This window comes from Strongylocentrotus purpuratus, unplaced genomic scaffold (genome assembly GCF_000002235.5).
Source record: "Strongylocentrotus purpuratus isolate Spur 01 unplaced genomic scaffold, Spur_5.0 spur5_contig_842, whole genome shotgun sequence".
Lineage (NCBI taxonomy): Eukaryota > Metazoa > Echinodermata > Echinoidea > Camarodonta > Strongylocentrotidae > Strongylocentrotus > Strongylocentrotus purpuratus.
In genome coordinates, this window is record NW_022145549.1 from 710676 (window position 1) to 729848 (window position 19173).

Here is a 19173-nt window from a genome sequence, read left to right on the forward strand (position 1 = left end):
TCCAATATGATGGCGATCCGTGATATTTTTTTTCTCCATCCCTCCCCCTACCCTACCTTCTTTTTTTTTACTTTGTTTTTTCCTTCCTTCGCTCTCCCTTTCACCGACTTCTTATCATATTTAGCGCTTTTTGCATGCGAAAATCACTAACATTCACTTAGATCGGCCACGTACATGCACACATTGTCTGTTGAGCTATCTACAATTTCAGTATACATCTTCTGCTACTGACTGTTGACATGGTTGAGTTCCGCAATCTCTATTCTAGAGTCTAGTTTCGTTATAAAAAGTGAGTATTATTTTTCTAAGAGTTTTAAACATTTTATGAGTAAAGGTGAATGATGAGTTTGATCTTGTACTTTTCAATGGGTTAGTATTTTGGTGCAGAAAAAGACAGGAAGCATGAATGCTGAAGAAGTTGTGTGACTGTTTTGTCAATAATGTTAACTTTGAGTCTGTGTTGAGTGATCGGTGCAGTGCATGAATTGAAGGTGCACTCCGTGCAGTGGCCGGTGATACTACACTGTACAGTACAGGTACCTTCAATCTGAATGAAACACGAAAATTAAAGGGAGTGTAGCGGCTGTAACCTGATGAGACTATGTGTCTTTCCGTGCCGTGACTCGAGCCAATGGGGTTTAATCCGACTACGGACGACGCAAGGGTTAAACGCGTAACCGAAGCCTGCTAGGAGAACTTCGGTCTGTTTTCGCGAACGCTAGCCGCACTGACCATGACATGTAGAGATTAAGTCAATGACTACCGTTAATCAAGTCCAATTGTGCAGTTGTCCAAAAGAAGACATAGGTCTAGATGGCATTCTATTTGCCAAGCTACACTCCCTTTAAACTTAAAGATACTGTCCCTTTTGCAATTGCAGTCAACATCAAATGCAGCATGGCACACTCATTCACAGCAATACAACAGTACGAAAATACTCTACCCAGAGGACTGTACTTGCACTAGAAGAAGAAGGAGAAGAAATTCTTTAGAACTTTGAATGAATGTAATTAAATTTAATTTAATTTAGGAACTTTACATTAGTCTTGATCTAAGAAGACACAAACGAACGAACTATATGAAAGTCATCTAAATCTTTCACAATTGTTCTATTAATGGTCATAATATAAAAGTTGTTATCTTTCTTACCTGTTTTGTGTTTGAACAACAGCAACAAGGCATTTTTTTCCCTGCCATATTTTTGTTGAGGGGGGGGGGGGGGGGGTCTAAAATTGCCATTGGTTTAGTGTGTGGATCATAACAAAAGATGTTTTTCAAACAAAAGTAAGCAGTGAATTAAAGTAGACAGTTGAAAGGGGTAAGTTCTCATGAGGAATCTGCTGATCATAATTCTTTTAGCAGAGGTAATCCATTTTCAGCAAATGTAAATATAGGAAATTGATATTCCAAATTGGAGACTGTCTCCCAAATACGCTACCAAAAATCTTCATAAAATTCTCTGACATTAGAGACAGTCTCCCAAATTTGATGTGGAGAGTCTTGCATGCTCGGGAGGGAAGGGGAGGCACATACAGACACATTTCCCTTTTCCTTTTTTTAATACTTTTTTCCCTAATGTATTTGAAAACAAAAATACAGAGAGAAAAAAAATGTGTCTGAGTATGTCCCCTCCCCACCACAGCATGTTTAGAGCACCCTACGGATCTGACACTACGTTTGAAAAAAAGGTATATAAAAAAAGGGTTTACGGTATGCGGATGAAATCCTCATCTTGAAGATTCTGACGTAAATTAGAGAGCTTGCCTTGGCACGTCATCAATGCCCTCGACTAAGATTTGTTAGCCCTCTGAGTCTTAGAGCGCTCTATATCTTTATGGGGGAATAAAGATGCAAGATGACTGAAGAAAAAATTGAAGAAGACTGATAGAAAGGCTGGTGACTTTGCATACACCAACATGTACATACCCGTATCTCAACAGATTATGTAAACAGGTGAAAAATATGTATTTCTTTATAGTTTCAGGCAGCACACTTTTCCTTCCCCCTTCTCTCTAGGGTTCAACCCTTTGTAAATAATTTAATCTTTTTCTCTAGACACATACTTTGTGGAGAATTGAACCAATAGAACCAGGAGCACAGGCTTCTCCTACTCACCATGGCGTCCAGTGGGCAGTTCGATGCTGTTATCCAACAAAATATTGGAAAGGTATGTGGACATAGGTGTTATAGGTTTTTATCATTTTTTTTCTTGTATTTATTTGTTTTCCTGTTAATGTTGTTTTTGTAAATTTTTCTAATTTCTCGATATATACAGGTATGTCATGGTTGGTTCCCCAACCACAAGCTTGTATTCAAACTTCTTTAGGGGCTCCTAACCCCGTACATGTATATATTTTTATGGTTGAAATAAATTGAATTGAATTGAATTTACACGGGTCTCCCCAGTTAACAGGGACAAAATTATTTTAAAAATTTCAGGGGCTACTTTTTAACCTTGCTTGCATGAAAATAACACTCTTTAATTTGTTTTGCATTGAACTCTAGGCAAATTTTGTTGGGCTCTTTTATGACTTACTGGGGCTCTTTTGGGCATTTCGGGGGCTAATTTCCCCCGGGCCCCCGTGTATTTTTTTTCACTGCCCCAGTATATTACATCCTTAGTGCTATAACCAAGCGTGGGGACATTTAAAAAGAAATGCTGAGGTTCACGTCTCCCCGACAAGCATCACCAACTAGGGTTTGGATTAGGGTACCGGTAGTTACATGTACATGTAGTTTTCAATGCATGCTTTCATTGAGGGGGATCCATAACATTCAAAGACAACATGAATATGAAACAAATAGAAAAGTTCTAATGTAGCAAAACATGGAGCATAAAACACAATGTACATGTATATGTAGCATTTAAATAGACAAATAATAACTGACAAGAAATTGCTTTTTTCTTGACAAACCATCTGGGGGCCCTTGGTATGCAAATTCATGCTGAAGTTCAACATAAAGCAAATTTGAGTCATAAATGTGGGTGAGAAAGTGTATCCCTTTTGGAGCTAACATCAAATTCTTTAGAACTTTGCAGAAATTATGAATATGTCATGACATGTACAAGGGTCTTAAAATCGGACTATTTAATTAAACGAGCACGCTCGCTAAATTCATTTTGATTCCATTTAACAACTAAATGTCGTTTTTTCCACAAAAAGATATTTTCAAGCCCCTTTGTTTTGAGGGAAGTTCTAAATTAGTATTATCTTTCAAATGCCCTTGGAAATTAACCTTTTCATTTTGTTGGCAAATGGGGCGTACATGTAGTACCTTTAAGATAATCTTGAGTTTGGTAACTAGTGAGGTACAATGAACACAAACTTCCATTAATCCTTGATAATGTTTCGTATTTGCTCATAAAGATCATGAGAAGGTCCAGGATAGAGTGTTTGATTTCTGTTTTGTTGTCCAATATATCCTGAATGTAATATCCATGGCAATGCACAATTGCACATAATTTACAATTAACATCTATTTTTCTTGATATTTGATCTTATAAGTAGGGATATCATGTTCAATCATACATTCATGAGATATGCTGCAATGGTAGCAATGTGTCGGACAAATTACTTGGGATAAGCCCATTATGCCATCTGAAATTTAAAGATAAAGACCAGTTTTGGAAACGCCTCCCTCTCAAAAAATGAAATGGAAGCTCTTTATTGTAAACCAATCATGTGAAAGAATATGTTTTGACTAATACATGTACGTGATCATACAAATTTTGCTGAGAAACCGCCTACTAATTGATATATTTGGACCTGATAGATATAACGCATGTGTCGCGCACGTGTGGGGGTAGTTCCATATACATCTTTCTGTGTACAGTGCTTGTAACCTTATCAAGACTGGGCCAAATTTCTTATCATTTTGATGATTCCAGAACCTTGCAGTACACACCAATATTTATGCTAGATGATCGACCTTTTCTGATCGATTCCACAATGTTTCTTTCACAATGCAATCGCATGACAATAACTGGTTTTTATCTTTAAATTAAATGTGAAGTATACCAATCAACACTTTTTTTGTTGCTTTGTATGTTAGGGGTTACATGGCACTATTGTAAATTCAAAATATGAGCTTCAAATATAACATCTCAAGTTGAAATGAGGTTAGCATAAAAGCCACTCATGAGCAAAAAAAAACGTCCTCATGGAAACCAAGCCTGAAATAGGTTCTGTACGCACAGTTTTATGTTATTCTTATTTTCTTCATACTCATTAGCTGTTGGCCCATAGGATGCCAGATAAAAAAAAATTGAGGTTGATTGTATACATTCTTGCTGTGTACATACACACTATAAATGATTAATATAATTTAGTATACTTTTTTCAGAAGATTATCAATATCAATTAAAAAAAAGAAAGAAAAAGTACCTACGGTAATAAAAGTTTCTTGTACCCCAATTTGTAAGTACTGGTTTGTAATACAGTCAAACCTGCTTCAGTGACCACCTGTATAGAAAGAAGGAGACCACCTGTCTCCAAGGACCAAATTTTTTGTTTCCCTTGAAAATGGTTTCTCATTGACACATGTACTATTAAAAGGAACCTTCAGTTCATCGTGACTGTGCCATGGACCAGTGATGGTCTGGTGGTAGAGTCGCTGCCCGGCAAGCAGTAGATGCAGGTTCAAGTCCCGCTGGTTCCAAGATTTTTTCTGACTTGTTTTTCAATACAGATAGATCAATCGATCTTATTTACTGGGTGTAAGCCACAAATATGTTTAAATCATCATTAAAAGGAACCTGTACATAAAGAACACCTGCCTATAAAGACCACTTTTCTTGTCTCCCTTGGGCGGTCATTAAAGACAGGTTTCACTGTATTATGAAAGTTTCTTGCACCCCAATTTTTATGTACTGGTTGTAATATATACCATGTATACAGTCACACCTGCTTTAGTGACCACCAGTATCGAAAGACAACCTGTCTCCAAGGACCAAATTTTTTGTTTCCCTTGAAAATGGTTTCTCATTAAAACATGTACTAAAGGAACCTGTACTTAAAGAACACCTGACTATAAAGACCACTTTTCTTGTCTCCCTTGGGTGGTCATTGTAGTGTCTAGACACTTGACCAACTCTAAAGTTTACTGGCTGACAGCTTGGCAGTAGGTCCATGCTAGCTGGTGGCGACCCTAATCCGTTAATAGTCATAATGGGCAATAAATGTCATAATACCCTGTAGTCTTGGACAGTGTTTACATGTGTTTACACCTGTCATGTATTTATCACTCTCAATATAGGCACGTTGTCATCATCTTGAGATTGCCAAATAGCCCGCTATTTCTGATTTGGGAAATAATCCCGAAGTTACAAATCGCGTCTTCATTAGCTCGAGATTCGACCTCGAAACTTGAAACTCGACCTTGAGAAATTAGCTCAAGATATTTTGCTCAGTGTTAGCGCAAAATGCGAGTCTTTGGTCTAGTGAAGATGCACAGGACAAATAGCTGGATATTTTGCCAAATTGAGGGATATTTTGCAAACTATCCCAAAATACCTTGGGATGACAATCCCGACCAAATATCCTTCTACTTGCTAATTCGGTCTGATGAAGACGCAAATTAGCTGGACAGTTTGCGATCGGGATAGTTCAAAAAGCTGGATATTTGGCAATCTCGAGGTAGTGAAGACAGGCCTAATGTTATATGTAGAGAGCAGCGTGTTTGTAAGGCAGTCTGGGTTGAACCTTTAGACATACATTTCACATCTCTCTCTAAACTAGCATTACTTTGTGTGACTTGAATGCGTGAATGCTACAAGTGGCGACGAGGAATAAGTTCAACTGAAAGAAAAATTATGGCAAGGAAATCATATCATACCTTGGATAAATCATACCTTGGAAGTAGGCATAAAGTTATACAAAACTTATTTGCCCCTCGGTGTCCGCTAGTGGGTTACTCTTGAATTTGGCGTTGTGCAGTTACCGATGAACATGGACAGTTGAATAGTTCATCAGGATTGAACTTGTCCTTCTTCAGTGACCTGTACTTGTCAAGACTTGTAAAGGAATAGCGTGCAACAATGTCAGCTTTCAAAGAGGTTGAGGTACGAGGAGTGGGTCAGTTCCACCCATATGGAGATCTGGCTCAGATTTCCCAGTCATGGACTCGATGGCTTAGGTCTTTCGAACTTCATGTAATAGGCAAAGGGGTTTCGAACCCGGAACAAAAGAAAGCACTCTTGCTACATTGCACTGGACCTGAGGTGCAAAGTGAAGACATACCTTCCACATCTCTCTCTAAACTACCGGTAGCATTACTTTGTGTGACTTGAATGCATGAATGCTACAGTCATTAAAGACAGGTTTCACTGTATTACAGTATGTATGTTCATAATGTATTTATTTATTTTTTCTTCTACAGTATACTAATAGAGATCAGACACAAAGGGATATGCAAAGTGTTTTTGCTGCATTCAAAGACCTACGACCTAAACTAGATTCCCATGGTAGGTATATCGCCCCCCCCCCTTTTTTGTTTGATATTATCATTTTGTATGTGTGCGTGTGTGTGTGTGTGTCTGCCTAGCCAAACGGAGTCAGCCTAGGAAATTTTATGAAATAACCCTTTCCTTGCAGTGGGCAACAGATCCAGTCATATATAACACAATTTTGTTTCATTTATTTATTCTGAATGTAAACATAATGACAATTACGTTTAAACATTTGAAAATATAAACTTATTTTAAACAGAACTGACTAGGGCTCCAAGATAAGCAAAACTTGATGCCTTGTCAGTTGTGAGCTCTGACAATGAAATGAAAATATAATTGGCGAGACTAATACTCTTTTCACACTGGTTTTGCTTAACCCCGTACTTTGCTTAGCCCCGTACTATCCTTAACCCCGGACTATTTTTTTGGCTTTTCACACCTGCTGTATTTAGTCCCGTACTAGCGCCTATTCCGGAATAAGAAAATTCCCGCTGTTCTCACTGCATTTCGTTAACCCCGGATATCGTGTATGTAATGTTTGGACATACTTCGCATCTGGCCAGCTGCGATACGCTCCATTGCGTAGTACCGGACTATTTTTCGTTTCTGTTCTCATTCATTTGCTTAGCACCGCAATTGCGGGGTTAGCAGGAGTTAGCACCACAATTGCGGAGTTAGCCCTGCTATTTTGCAGGGTTAGTTAACCCCGTACTATAGGTGGGGTTAGCCAACTTTAGCCCACTTTGGTAAAAACCAGTCTGAACAGAAAGTGGAATAGGCTTAACCCCGTACTATAGGTGGGGCTAAGACCCCCCCTTAACCCCACCTATAGTACGGGGTTAAGCAAAATATTGCCAGTGTGAAAACGGTATAAAGGGTGGAGAGAGAGAGAGACAGAGAGAGATGGGTGGGGGGGGGGGGGGGGGGGGTAAGGTGAGAACAAAGTTACACATGATATATTAAAAAGAGAAGAAGTAGAAAACTCATGACTCTTGCAGTTGATTATAGAAGTTCTTGTTTCAGTAGGTTTCATGCATCTGGGCATTAATTGTAAATATAAATATTAAAGCTTCCAGTATGTTACGGCCATTATATTATGCTACTTCTTTGCTTGCCATTTTATATGGTGTAGCTGAGAAAAGCCCTCTTTAAAAATCCATCTCAAAATCATCAATAAGTCACCATCATTTATTTATTTATATTAAAGGAAAATTGTAAAAGCTGTTTATAATTTATGTTAATAATTAAATTTCCTTGAAAACTTGTGTGTAGATGCAGATTTTGTTGTTGTTCTACATTTATTTATTATTGGCCAGTGGGTTTAAAATATATTACAAGCAAGGAATAACAATACAGACATCATGTTTACAATACAATGTAATCATTGATAAGTATTCCCAGAATCAACCCTTTGAGTGTATCTTACACCCATTTCACTGGCATATTAGTTGTTTTCCTGCCTGGTATTCCCTTCTAAAGCAAAGGGAGGAAGTTCTTATCACATCTATATTTAGTATTAATTTCTTTCAATACATTCATGTAATGCAAGATGACAAATGTTCTACATAAGTTATTTCCTTGTTGAGATAATTCATGTTATCTATTTTAGTGATAGACACAACTTTGTGTTTGCTCTGATTCTCTGTATCACAAGCATGCCTTTTCTCATTTCCAGTCTACATGTAATGAGATTCTTGAAGATATATTTCCGGTAACAAGTTTTACCACTTACGCACTTGTATATTGTACATGATGTACATGTATAGGAGTAATTCAATTGACATCATGTACGTGTACGTGGATACTTGTGTGGAGCTTTTATATTAATATCGGATTGTGAAATGTACCTTCTTTTTCAACTTTGATTTGTGGCAAAGAGTTTGAATTCTTGTAAACAATAAAAGGATAAATTCATTTTGACAAGAAATGTTTATTTGTGTCCGGTACACATTCAACTCTGTAGCCTTTTATTTAAGTGTAATACGCTTGTGAAATTGGGACATCCGGAAAGCAACACATAATGATGAGTAGAGGAGGTAAGATTGCGTTATTTTTGACAAAGAGTTTTGTCAACCTAGTTGTTATTTTGCCAATTTAAGTGCTACAGAATACAGATACTTTTATAAATGTAATGCTTCCTGGGAGAAATTTCAATAGTTCAAACATATTTGTGGCTTACACCCAGTAAATAAGATCGATTGATCGATCTGTAATTGAAAAACAAGTCAGAAAAAATCTTGGAACCAGCGGGATTTGAACCTGCCACCTACTGCTTGCCGGGCAGCGACTCTACCAATTTACTGGGTGTAAGCCACAAATATGTTTAAACTATAGAATACAGATACTTGTACATTGTGTTTTATCGTCCATGTTTTGCTAGTTGCTACATTATAACTTTCTATTTGTTTCATATTCATGTTGATGAATGTTATGGATTACCTTCAAGTCACAGGCATTTCAGAATCTTCACATTTCTATTTACTGGTAGTCATTTACCTGTATTTTTACTACTGTGATCTTTATGAAAGGAAGAAATGGAAAATTGAATTAAACTTTATTTAAAATTGAAATGAAATGTAAATTTCTGTTCCAGATTGTGCAAGAAAGAATTGATTTTGAGATTGAGCTATGTTCATAGGGAAATATATGTTTTTGAATAAACATTTTCAATATGGTGAAATACTCTAGTCCTACTTGTAGTGGTTTGAAATTTCATTCTAATGAGGAATTTTATCCTTCTTTAAATTCCATAAATATACTTACACGTATCATCATTGGTTAATTGGAACACCTGTATACATGTGTAGGTGCACAAACATGTACGGTATTCATTTGATTTGAATCAGTCACTAAAACTATCCCTTTTCTGTCTTTTTCATTCCAGTTTTTAATGATGGAAAAAGAAAGGAGCTCATCTGCATTGATGGAACAATCCCTGTACTCTACAAAGGTTTGTATGAGGTTCTTCCTGATATATCATCAAATATGTTGGACCTGAAATCTGCATTAGATATACTAGTGGAATCTCATCAGGCAAATTTTCGATTATATTTCAAATATATCAAATTAAATTAATTCGGCAAATAATGAATAACTGGTATAATTTTTTTTCAATTCATTGAAAGTAAAATGCTCTAAATTTGACAGTTCTGACAGAAATTAAATAAAGCGACTATGAGTACCGACCGTGTCTTGAGCCAGCCATCCTAGGTGCGTGTGTTACTCCACTCATACGTCACACGCCCATGGTCAGCGGCAGCACTTTCAAAACAATGGCTACATACACATACGCCGATTCAGCTACTCAAGGCCCTTAAATTTTATGATTTTTCTCTCTTTTGATGAATCTTTCATATGTGGCTCCTAGGAGTATATAGGAAGTTATTAATGCCCATTTAGACCAATCAATGTAGTTTGGGTTGAGTTTTCCTTTAACAGTCAGCAATGTGCATGTGGCAAAGGGATGAGGTCTTGATGCCTAGTTGTCTGGCATAGTGCTAAGATAATCTCTTCATGGACTTATAAACAACATCCACCATCTCTCCAACTGCAAACACCCTGTGCAGCACAAACACTTAGTCTTCCTCGCATACAGAAGCATTTTGAAATCTGCCCAGGAAGCCGATAAAGTTCACAAGCAGCGCTGAAAGAGGATCAACTTCACAATTTGCACTAAAAGATGATCAATTTCACAACCTGTCATTTTGCAGTGACCATCTCGGAAGTGCTTTATAATAAGAGATAGATTTTCTTTGTATTTTAATATTTTCAAGCTGCATTATTGCACTTAATTCTCTTCTCTTCCTGACTCATCACATCTCATAATATCTTTGTATTTCAGCCAACACATACAACATCCCGATCTGTGTGTGGATCCTTGAGACGCACCCACACAACCCCCCTCTATGCTTTGTGCGTCCCACCAGTACCATGCTTATCAAGCCCTCTAAGCATGTAGATGCCAACGGAAGGGTCTACCTGCCCTATCTACATGATTGGAAACCAGTAAGTAGAACATTTAAGTGAGAGAAACATGGTTAACCTTGAACCTGCTAACAAAGGTGAAAACTATCTTTAAACCCATTCTCTAATGCTTCATCTGTTACAAACTCAAGCACGGAGCAAATGTCTCTGGAGTAAGTATTGGATTACCTTTGCATCTCTATGATAATGCATCTCTTTCTGTCTTTGTTTCTTCACCAGAACAACTCCGATCTCGTTGGCCTGATCCAGGTCATGACGGTCGTCTTCGGAGAGAGCTCTCCCGTCTATGCCAAATCAGCAGGGCAGCCGCCGCCCCGCCCCTCCTACACCCCGCAAGGATGTGGGATGCCCCAGCACCCCAGTTACCCCCAACCACAGCAATGTAAGTTGAGACCAGAACAATATTTATGCATGTAACTATTATCTTGATTGGCCATTGTCAATTCGCAATCTTGGGTTTCACAATCCTTGCGCCCTCATTCGGTTCAGTTGCAACAGTCAGTAACAAATCAGCTTGCTAGTTATGTATCTCACTCTGATGAGACATCACCGGAAGCCCGCCTCGCTAGCTGCCGCTCGGTCCCCGCACATCATCATTTCGTTTTTCGATCGGGATTAGATCGAGTTGACATTGTCATCATGGTCTTCTATTGTGAAGCTGCAGAATGCTATTCTCTTAAATGGATCATCATTCTTTGGTATATTTTTGTTGACCCGCTGGGGGCTCTCATGGTACGAACGTTGCTACCTCTGCTTTCTGTAACAGGGGCCAGGAGAATAGAGGGAATACTTTTGGGGTTTACGGGGTGTAAAATGTGCATGTACTGGTGTTATATGGACAATTTAAAGTGATACTGCCATTTGTTTTCTCTTTTAGTGTATAAACAAGTTAAATAGTTCTGCACAAAATTTACACTCATCACTGGTTTGAAGTTTGGTCTGAAGTCAAAATTTAACAAAGGAAGTGAAAACAAGTTTCTTTTGTTACAGATGACTTATACCTGGCTTCAGGTGTTAACTAAATGAATAGTATTCAACTATTCATGCCCATGAATGTAGGATCATATGTTGGTGAAACAATAAAAAGAAAGGGCAAAAATATGACAGGTTTAGTGATCGATACAACTTGGTTTAACTCTGGGACTTTATGTAAATTGGCAGGCTGAAAAAATATACAAATCCATAAATTCATTGATGTAATAGTGTTCAAGTCTTTCTTTCTCATACTCAAAAACCTTACCGATTTTCTGTGACATGACTGAAAAGCTATATATTTCCTTTCCAGCCTAACCGCTCACGATGGCGGTCTCCTGCGTTCTGAAATTTATCTCTTTAGAAAAATGAAAAAATATACATATATTTGTTATACTTGTTCGTATGCTTTTTATTATGGTTATTGTATAATATTATTAGACATGATTTGCCATGTATGTAATACTTATGTAAAAATCTATAACCTTGTATTTGTTATTTGAATGCAGAAATAAAATCACTCAAACAAACAAACAAACAAACTTAGCCTAAAGAATAAGCCCCCATCTACTTCTACCCACTTTATCTGCAGCCTCCTTTATGCCGATGCCGATGCCAGCCCCAGCCAATGCTTCCAGCGGCTACTCCCAGCCCCAGTACCCCCCTTCCACCAACTACCAGCCCCCTGCTGTAGGTGGTAGTGGGTACACCCCTGGCTACCAGGGCTCGTCAGGTTACCCCTACCCATACCAGCCAGGCCAGTCTACTCCAAGCCAGCAGACGCAAAGCCAGCCGTCTTACAGCCCTGCCGCTATGGCTACAGCTAGCACTGCAGGTTAGTTAAAGTTCTATCTATCTAAGTATCTTCTCCCGGTTCGGAGGTTCAGAGATTGCAACATCTCTCCATTTCACTCTATCTTCTGCCATTCTGGTGCACTCTTGCAGTTTTAGTCCACTCCAGCTCTTGACATTCTCTTCCCAGTTGATTCTAGGTCTCCCTCTCGGTCTAGTAATTCCTTCCACTCTTCCCTCCAATACATCCTTAAAGCTAAACTTTAGTACTGGTAATGCGATTGCATTGTGAAAGAAAAGGTGTGGAAAGGATCAGAAAAAGTTGATCATGTAGAATGTAAGTATTGGTGTGCACTGCAAGGTTCTAGAGTCATCAAAATCATAATAAATTTGACCGAGTCTTGGTAAAGTAACACGCACCGTACACAGAAAGCTATATATGGGACAACACGCATGTTGTCGGGGCTGGTACTACCTTGATTTCCTTGTCTTTCTATGCTCATTACTCAGCCAGTATACATTTTCTTCCAAAATTGTTTGGCACATGACATTTATTTGTAATCTTGAACATTCGGTGTAAGTTTCGTTTGATTCTGTGAGAATTCATTTTCTTTTTTTACCAGTACTGGAGTTTATCTTTAAGGGGTTTTGGTGCCTTTTAACATGACCAAAGTCCAATTTCAAGCTAACTTCATTCCATTCCAGTATTAAAGTCAATTTCTGTACAATCTGATGTAAACACAGAAATGAATGAGGCAGATGCAGATTTATGATTATAAGGCAATGACCATTATGATAATTCCATTCCTAGGCATATAAATGCTCTTCTATGTTTGGACTATGAATAGTTATTTCATTGTGCCTGAAACAAAAATAAGGTACATGATTTCTGAGGTTTACAGAAAAGATATACATATATAACCAGAGCCGAATTCGTATAAACAAGATGTTGTAAAGATTAGACCCCAGAAGTTCACTTAGAAAGAGGAGACCTACTGCAAACCTACAGAATAATGACACAAATCAGTTTTCAGTTTGCTAACTATGATAGAACAAGAGGCCATTCCATGAAGTTAGCCAAAACAAGATGCCGCCTTGACATCAGGAATAATTTCTATAGCCAGAGAGTTGTAAATAAGGGAAACAAGCTGCCACAAACTTCCATTGATGCTCCCACACTCCTAAGCTTCAAACAACAACTATCCAACCTAGGTTTTTAAATGGGTCCTATGGGACCCCCTTAACCCTGCCACACCACACTATCTACGGGATCTTCATCACCACGATGGCGAGGTGTGGCCTTCAAGGCATATTCAAGCTATATATTATAATTCCCTGCAAAGATAGTATTATAGAAACGGTTAACTTACACAGTTTAATAGTAGTCAAACAATAAACATTGTATTTTCTTATGCAGGTTCACATCCACCAGTTAGTAGTCAAAGTAGTTTATCAGACGATGCTATCAAGGCCTCACTCCAGTCAGCTGTAGAGGACAAACTCAAGAGAAAACTCAAGGAGAACTCAGAAAAATTCCAGGTAATTCAATTAAAAGAAGCATTTTGCTATGTTTGATTTTCAACAAGATGGAGTTAATTTTATTTGTTTTTGATGATTCAAAACCTCACAATTATTGTATTTATAACCTTAATTATTAATTAACATATCCAGATATCATTAAAATGACTCAGTAACATTGCCTCAGATTCTGAAACAAAATCCTTGATTTAGCTCATGCTGCAATCATAATTATAAACCTTAAGGTCATACTTGAATCCCATGACTTTTACAAGCCAATCGCTTGTCTGATTATCAAGATATTTATGATTGGAAATCAAAATTTCATTTTTCGTTTTCCTAATGGTTTTTATAATACTACAGTCTATTGGGAAAAATGAGTATGGTAAAACCGGTCACCAAGATTTTTACTATTTTGAGGCATTTCTTGATCATTTTGAAGCGCAATTTGTCTAGGGCTTCAATATTACACCATATCACAGACATTGATAACATGTAGGGCCGCGCATCTCAGATTTAACATTGTTAAACGATGCCTTTAATTAGAAAGATTTAACCTGATGTTTTTATGTATGATGTCTTTCAGGCTGAGATGGATTCACTGACGGCTACCAAGGAGAAGCTGAAGAATGGTCAGAGGAAACTAGAAGAAATCATCAACCAGCTGGAGTCAGAAACGGTTTGTAATGCTCTCAGAAGTATTTCACCTCCTGTTTACCACGTTTATAGATTGATGTAAAAGGGCTATAATGCAAATGCTTTTAGATTATCATGACTTTCAATATTAATGCTACAACAAACGGACCAAATGATACTTCTAAAGGGCAAGTCGGGCCCATGAGCAAGTTGAAATGAATAAAGAAAGAAAAATCAAACATACAAAACAGTGATAGTTTCATCAAAATCGGATGTAAAATATGAAAGTTTGGCATAATTTCATGAGACAGTGATATGTATCACATCTAGGCGGTATGCAAATTAGCAACTTTTCTGCTCTTGGAATCTAAATCATGGCTTGAATTCTCATGGAATATGTGCAGAACACCCATCACTGTAACTCATTATAGGACATTTTCATACAGTCTGATTTTCAAAACAAAAACAAAATTGACATTTTATAAACAACATAATTATGGGGAAAGTGAGGGGATGACATCATCAACTCGCCATTTGCATACAGCCTATTTGATATATATCACCGTTTCATGAAATAATGTGAAACTTTAAAATTCCACATCCTCTTACTGTTTGTCCGATTTGGATAAACTTTCATTGTTTTTGTTTGTTCAATTTTTCTCTATTTCTTCAATTGAACTTGCAAATGGGTCTGACTTGCTGTTTTGTAATTGGCTTATATCTGCTAGAGAGCTGTCTTAAGCTTAAGTTAAAATACTTAGCCAAAAGATTCTACTTGAATACCAAAGTTGGATAAGTATTTTATCTGAGCTGAAAATGAGTAAAATACTCCTATTTCTGACATACATGTACATGTAAGTGTTAAACTGAATACAGACCAAGAGCAGTTGTCATCTGATCAAATGTTGGAGCACCATTAAATCGAATCGTTTCTTGATTTGCTAACTTTTGATTCATACTGATCCACAGGCTGAAGTGCGTCAGAACACACAGTTACTGAAACAGAAGGATGAGGAGATAAAGGCAGCGCTTTCTAAGATGGAGGGTCGTGATGAGTTAGATCTGGATGACTCTGTAGTACCGACAGCACCACTATACAAACAGTAAGTATTCCACCATCTTGTGTGTTTTACTTAGATGTTTGTAAGGGCTAGAGAAGCCTTTCTTTTTGCTTGAAATTAAAAATGAGTATGAAGTTTAAAGTTTGATACCATTGCACAACTATTCCCCCCCCCCCCCCTGGAGCATGAATTTATAGAATTGGAATTTCATGACTGTGAAATATTTAGATGCTTCATGAAAATCTAAGCTGCAAATGTGCAGTATATTTGCATGACTGTGTAATGATTTTTCAAATGCTATTCTGATACGAGTTTCATAAGTCCATTTGAAATGTTGATCTTTTTATTTGTGATCTCTTCCAGATTGCTGAACTTGTTTGCAGAAGAGATGACGATTGAAGACACCTACTATTACTTAATGGAAGGACTCAAGAAGGATGTCATTAGCATAGATGAATTCACAAAGGTGCATACTGGAGATGATGTTTGGATATGAAAGTTGTGTTGGAGGATGAATTGATTGACAGTGATTTGCTTGGTAATGTGGATGACAAAAACTGATAAAGATGATGATGATGATGAATCATGTTTTGATAACATGCTTTTTAGCTATATGAATTCTAGTGCTATTTTATGAAGGTGGTGATGGTGGTGATGTTGGATATGTTGATAATTTTTATAATGACGTTGATGATGATGATAACAAATATGTTTATGATGTTGACATTGTTTGACAGCGCTGTGGCTGTGATATTTGATGATGGTATTGATGTATCAGAATAATCTTGCTGCTGCCGGTGGTGATGATGACCAACAATAGATGTTTTTAATGATCACACAGTATTTGCACTTCAGTGATATGATGTTAGTTGATGTTGATGATGGTGGTGGTGGGGATGTCGGTGGTGGTGGTGGGGGTGGTGGTGGTGGTGGTGGTGGTGGTGGTGGTGGTGGTGGTGGTGGTGGTGGTGGGGGGGGGGGGGGGGGTGGTGGTGGTGGTGGTGGTGGTGGTGGTGGTGGGGTGGTGATGATGATGATGATGATGATGATGATGATGGTGGTGGTGTTGGTGTTGATGGTGGTGGTGGGGGTGGTGGTGGTGGTGGGGGTGGTGGTGGGGTGGTGGTGGTGGTGATGATGATGATGATGATGATGATGATGATGATGAGGTTGGTGATGGTGGTGGTGGTGGTGGCGGCGGAGGCGGATGCAATGATGATGAAGATGAGTAATAAATATAAGGTAAATATTGGTAACATGATGGCAGCGATATGAGTTTAGTAGTATTAATGATATCACTTATCCAAACAAATCACCTAACCTAAGCTCATTCCTTTACTTTTCTGCAGAATGTAAGAGAACTGTCGAGAAAGCAGTTCTTACTACGAGCTCACATACAGAAAGTCAGACAAACAGCAGGATTGCGAGAGATCACGCCGTTATGAGACCACTGTTCAATCACTTTTAGGAAAAATATGTAAATTTTATGATATAAACATGTGTAATATATTGAACGGTTTTAGCTTGAATAATCTTGGGGTAATTAGACACACTAGCTTGAAATAGCATTGATGATTATCAAGCATTTGGCATACTTGCCTAAGAGTTCGCATATTCTGATATTTTTTATATTCTTATAAATGCAGCTGTAAGTGACTTTACTCTACTCCTTAACAATAATCAGCATTTGTTGCAACTTTGCTCTATTAAGTTTTATTGCAGTTCCCAGTTGAAAAAAAGTTTCAACTGAAAGAAACCTTTTCTGTTGTGAACAGATAGTCAATTCTTCACTCTACATAAATTGTTGCTGGGTAGGACAAACATGGTGGCTAGTCTATATAACCTAACAACACGTAAAGTATGCAATTGACATTGTGATTATTGAAAGACAATTATTTGTAACAGGTGAATGAAATAATTTGTAATTGGCACTTAACAGAGATATGTGCATTAAATTTCATTACATCTTACTCCATCAGGAAGGTATTATCTAGATTGAAAGATCATGAGACACACTACATTTGATACTATTTGATAACTGTTGATAATAGACCTGTTAACTAATGTATTTTAATTCATGCATGTTTCTCTCCCTATTGACTTGTTCCCAACCATTTTAATCACAATCACAATTTGCATACCTAATTGTTGCAATCCATGAAAGCTTCTTTCTGTTAAAAAGCCTGTTCATAAAGATTTGCAAAAATATAACGTCATGAAAGTTTTTGGTTTTACGTTTATTCTTTAGTAATTCTTAAATATGCATCTAATTCAATTACATGACCTAAATGGTCTATTTAGATTTTTAGTAGCATTTCAAAAGGCAGTCATGTTATTTCCTAGACTTTCTTTGAAATACATATAAATATAGAATGTTTTCTATATTGCACACTTTTCAAGCTAATTTTTAATTATAACATTTTACAAGCACATCTGTGACAGATTTTTCATATCTTCACAATATTAAATTGCCTTTCAATCCGTAGTCCTATGTGAACATCATATTTTGGTTTTTATTGAAATAATTCAAGCAATATACTGCTATTTTGTTGTAAATTTAATTAAAGAAAATTCCTATGACTAAGTGATAATTAGTTCAAAGTATTCTTTTGACAATATATCTCTAATCATATGCATTTTTGCTGCCATTGGTTTACTTTATAATTTAGATGGTGTATATATTTCATTCAACTTAGTGATAAATCTGTACATGACAAATAAAAAAGAGGAACAAATAATACCCCCACACATACCCCTTTATTCTCAATGACGGGTGTCGAGACAATTTTTGTTTCCACTTTTGGGATTTGCTGAAGTGTAGATGAAATATTCTAGGGTAATTTAAAAAAAAAAAAAATCTTACTATTCTGAAATTTCAATTACGATTTATTTATTTCACTCATTTGTAAGATTTATTGTTTGCTTGTAGTTGTCATGATAAAGAATTTTACCATTAATACGCATCTCATCCATTAAATGAGCATTGAGGATAACTCTACCTATCACTGGTTAAGGGATAAATGTAGTTTTATATCATGAAATAGTGAAATATTTCTTTCTGCTTGTAAATTGTGTATACATGTATCCTTTGATTAAATAAAAACTGATGTAAATTCCACGTAATTGTTTTCAAATTATTTTGTGATAGGCTTAGCTAAGTAAAATGTTGCTGTTTATGATTATGGTTTTATTTGTTGTGCATATCGGAGAGGACCTAAAGCCATCGGCCGTCTGGTTGCAATAATTACAAGCATTTATGCTTTCTTAGCAGTCAGGTCAAATAACCACCACCATTCATTCATTCATTCATTCATATATTGATATTTGAACAAGAAAGGCTCTTCCGTTGCCAACTGTTATCTTGGGCTACTTTTTAGAAAGCACTACGCTTTTTACAATTTAACCAATCTTTGAAAATAAACTGCACCTCAAGAAAAATCATAATACTCAAGATTGCACTATAGAAGTAAATTTTCACTTTTGAATTAAGCCATGCCCATGGTCACAACCGGCCGTGTACCCCTCTGTGTGCTTTACAAAGGATTTCGTCCTTGCGTCGGACACACGGGTCTTCATGTTTTGTGAAGGCACGCAGAACACGCAAAGCGCACGCAGGAGGTTTTTTTTCCTTCGACATGTCCAATAATTTCTGCTTGTCAAGTTTTTAATTTGTTTATGAAGAGATGCAACACTTTCAGACGTTGTACTATTTTGCAAACCCTGCAAGGGCTTTTTGCGAGCATTTCCCGGACTTTCCATGTT

The 19173-nt window shown here is 37.2% G+C and overlaps 1 protein-coding gene across 1 annotated transcript; it reads left to right on the forward strand.

Annotated features, from left to right (window-relative positions):
- Positions 1–182: 182 nt before the first annotated feature.
- LOC105439760 (tumor susceptibility gene 101 protein-like) lies at positions 183–18529 on the forward strand. The gene is made up of 12 exons (XM_030989607.1): positions 183–289; positions 2056–2167; positions 6379–6463; positions 9333–9398; positions 10290–10453; positions 10652–10814; positions 11997–12239; positions 13614–13735; positions 14301–14393; positions 15320–15453; positions 15775–15877; positions 16761–18529. Exons 2-12 carry the CDS (start codon positions 2117–2119, stop codon positions 16854–16856), a joined length of 1320 nt encoding a protein of 439 aa, XP_030845467.1. The 5' UTR covers positions 183–289; positions 2056–2116; the 3' UTR covers positions 16857–18529.
- The last annotated feature ends 644 nt before the right edge of the window (positions 18530–19173 follow it).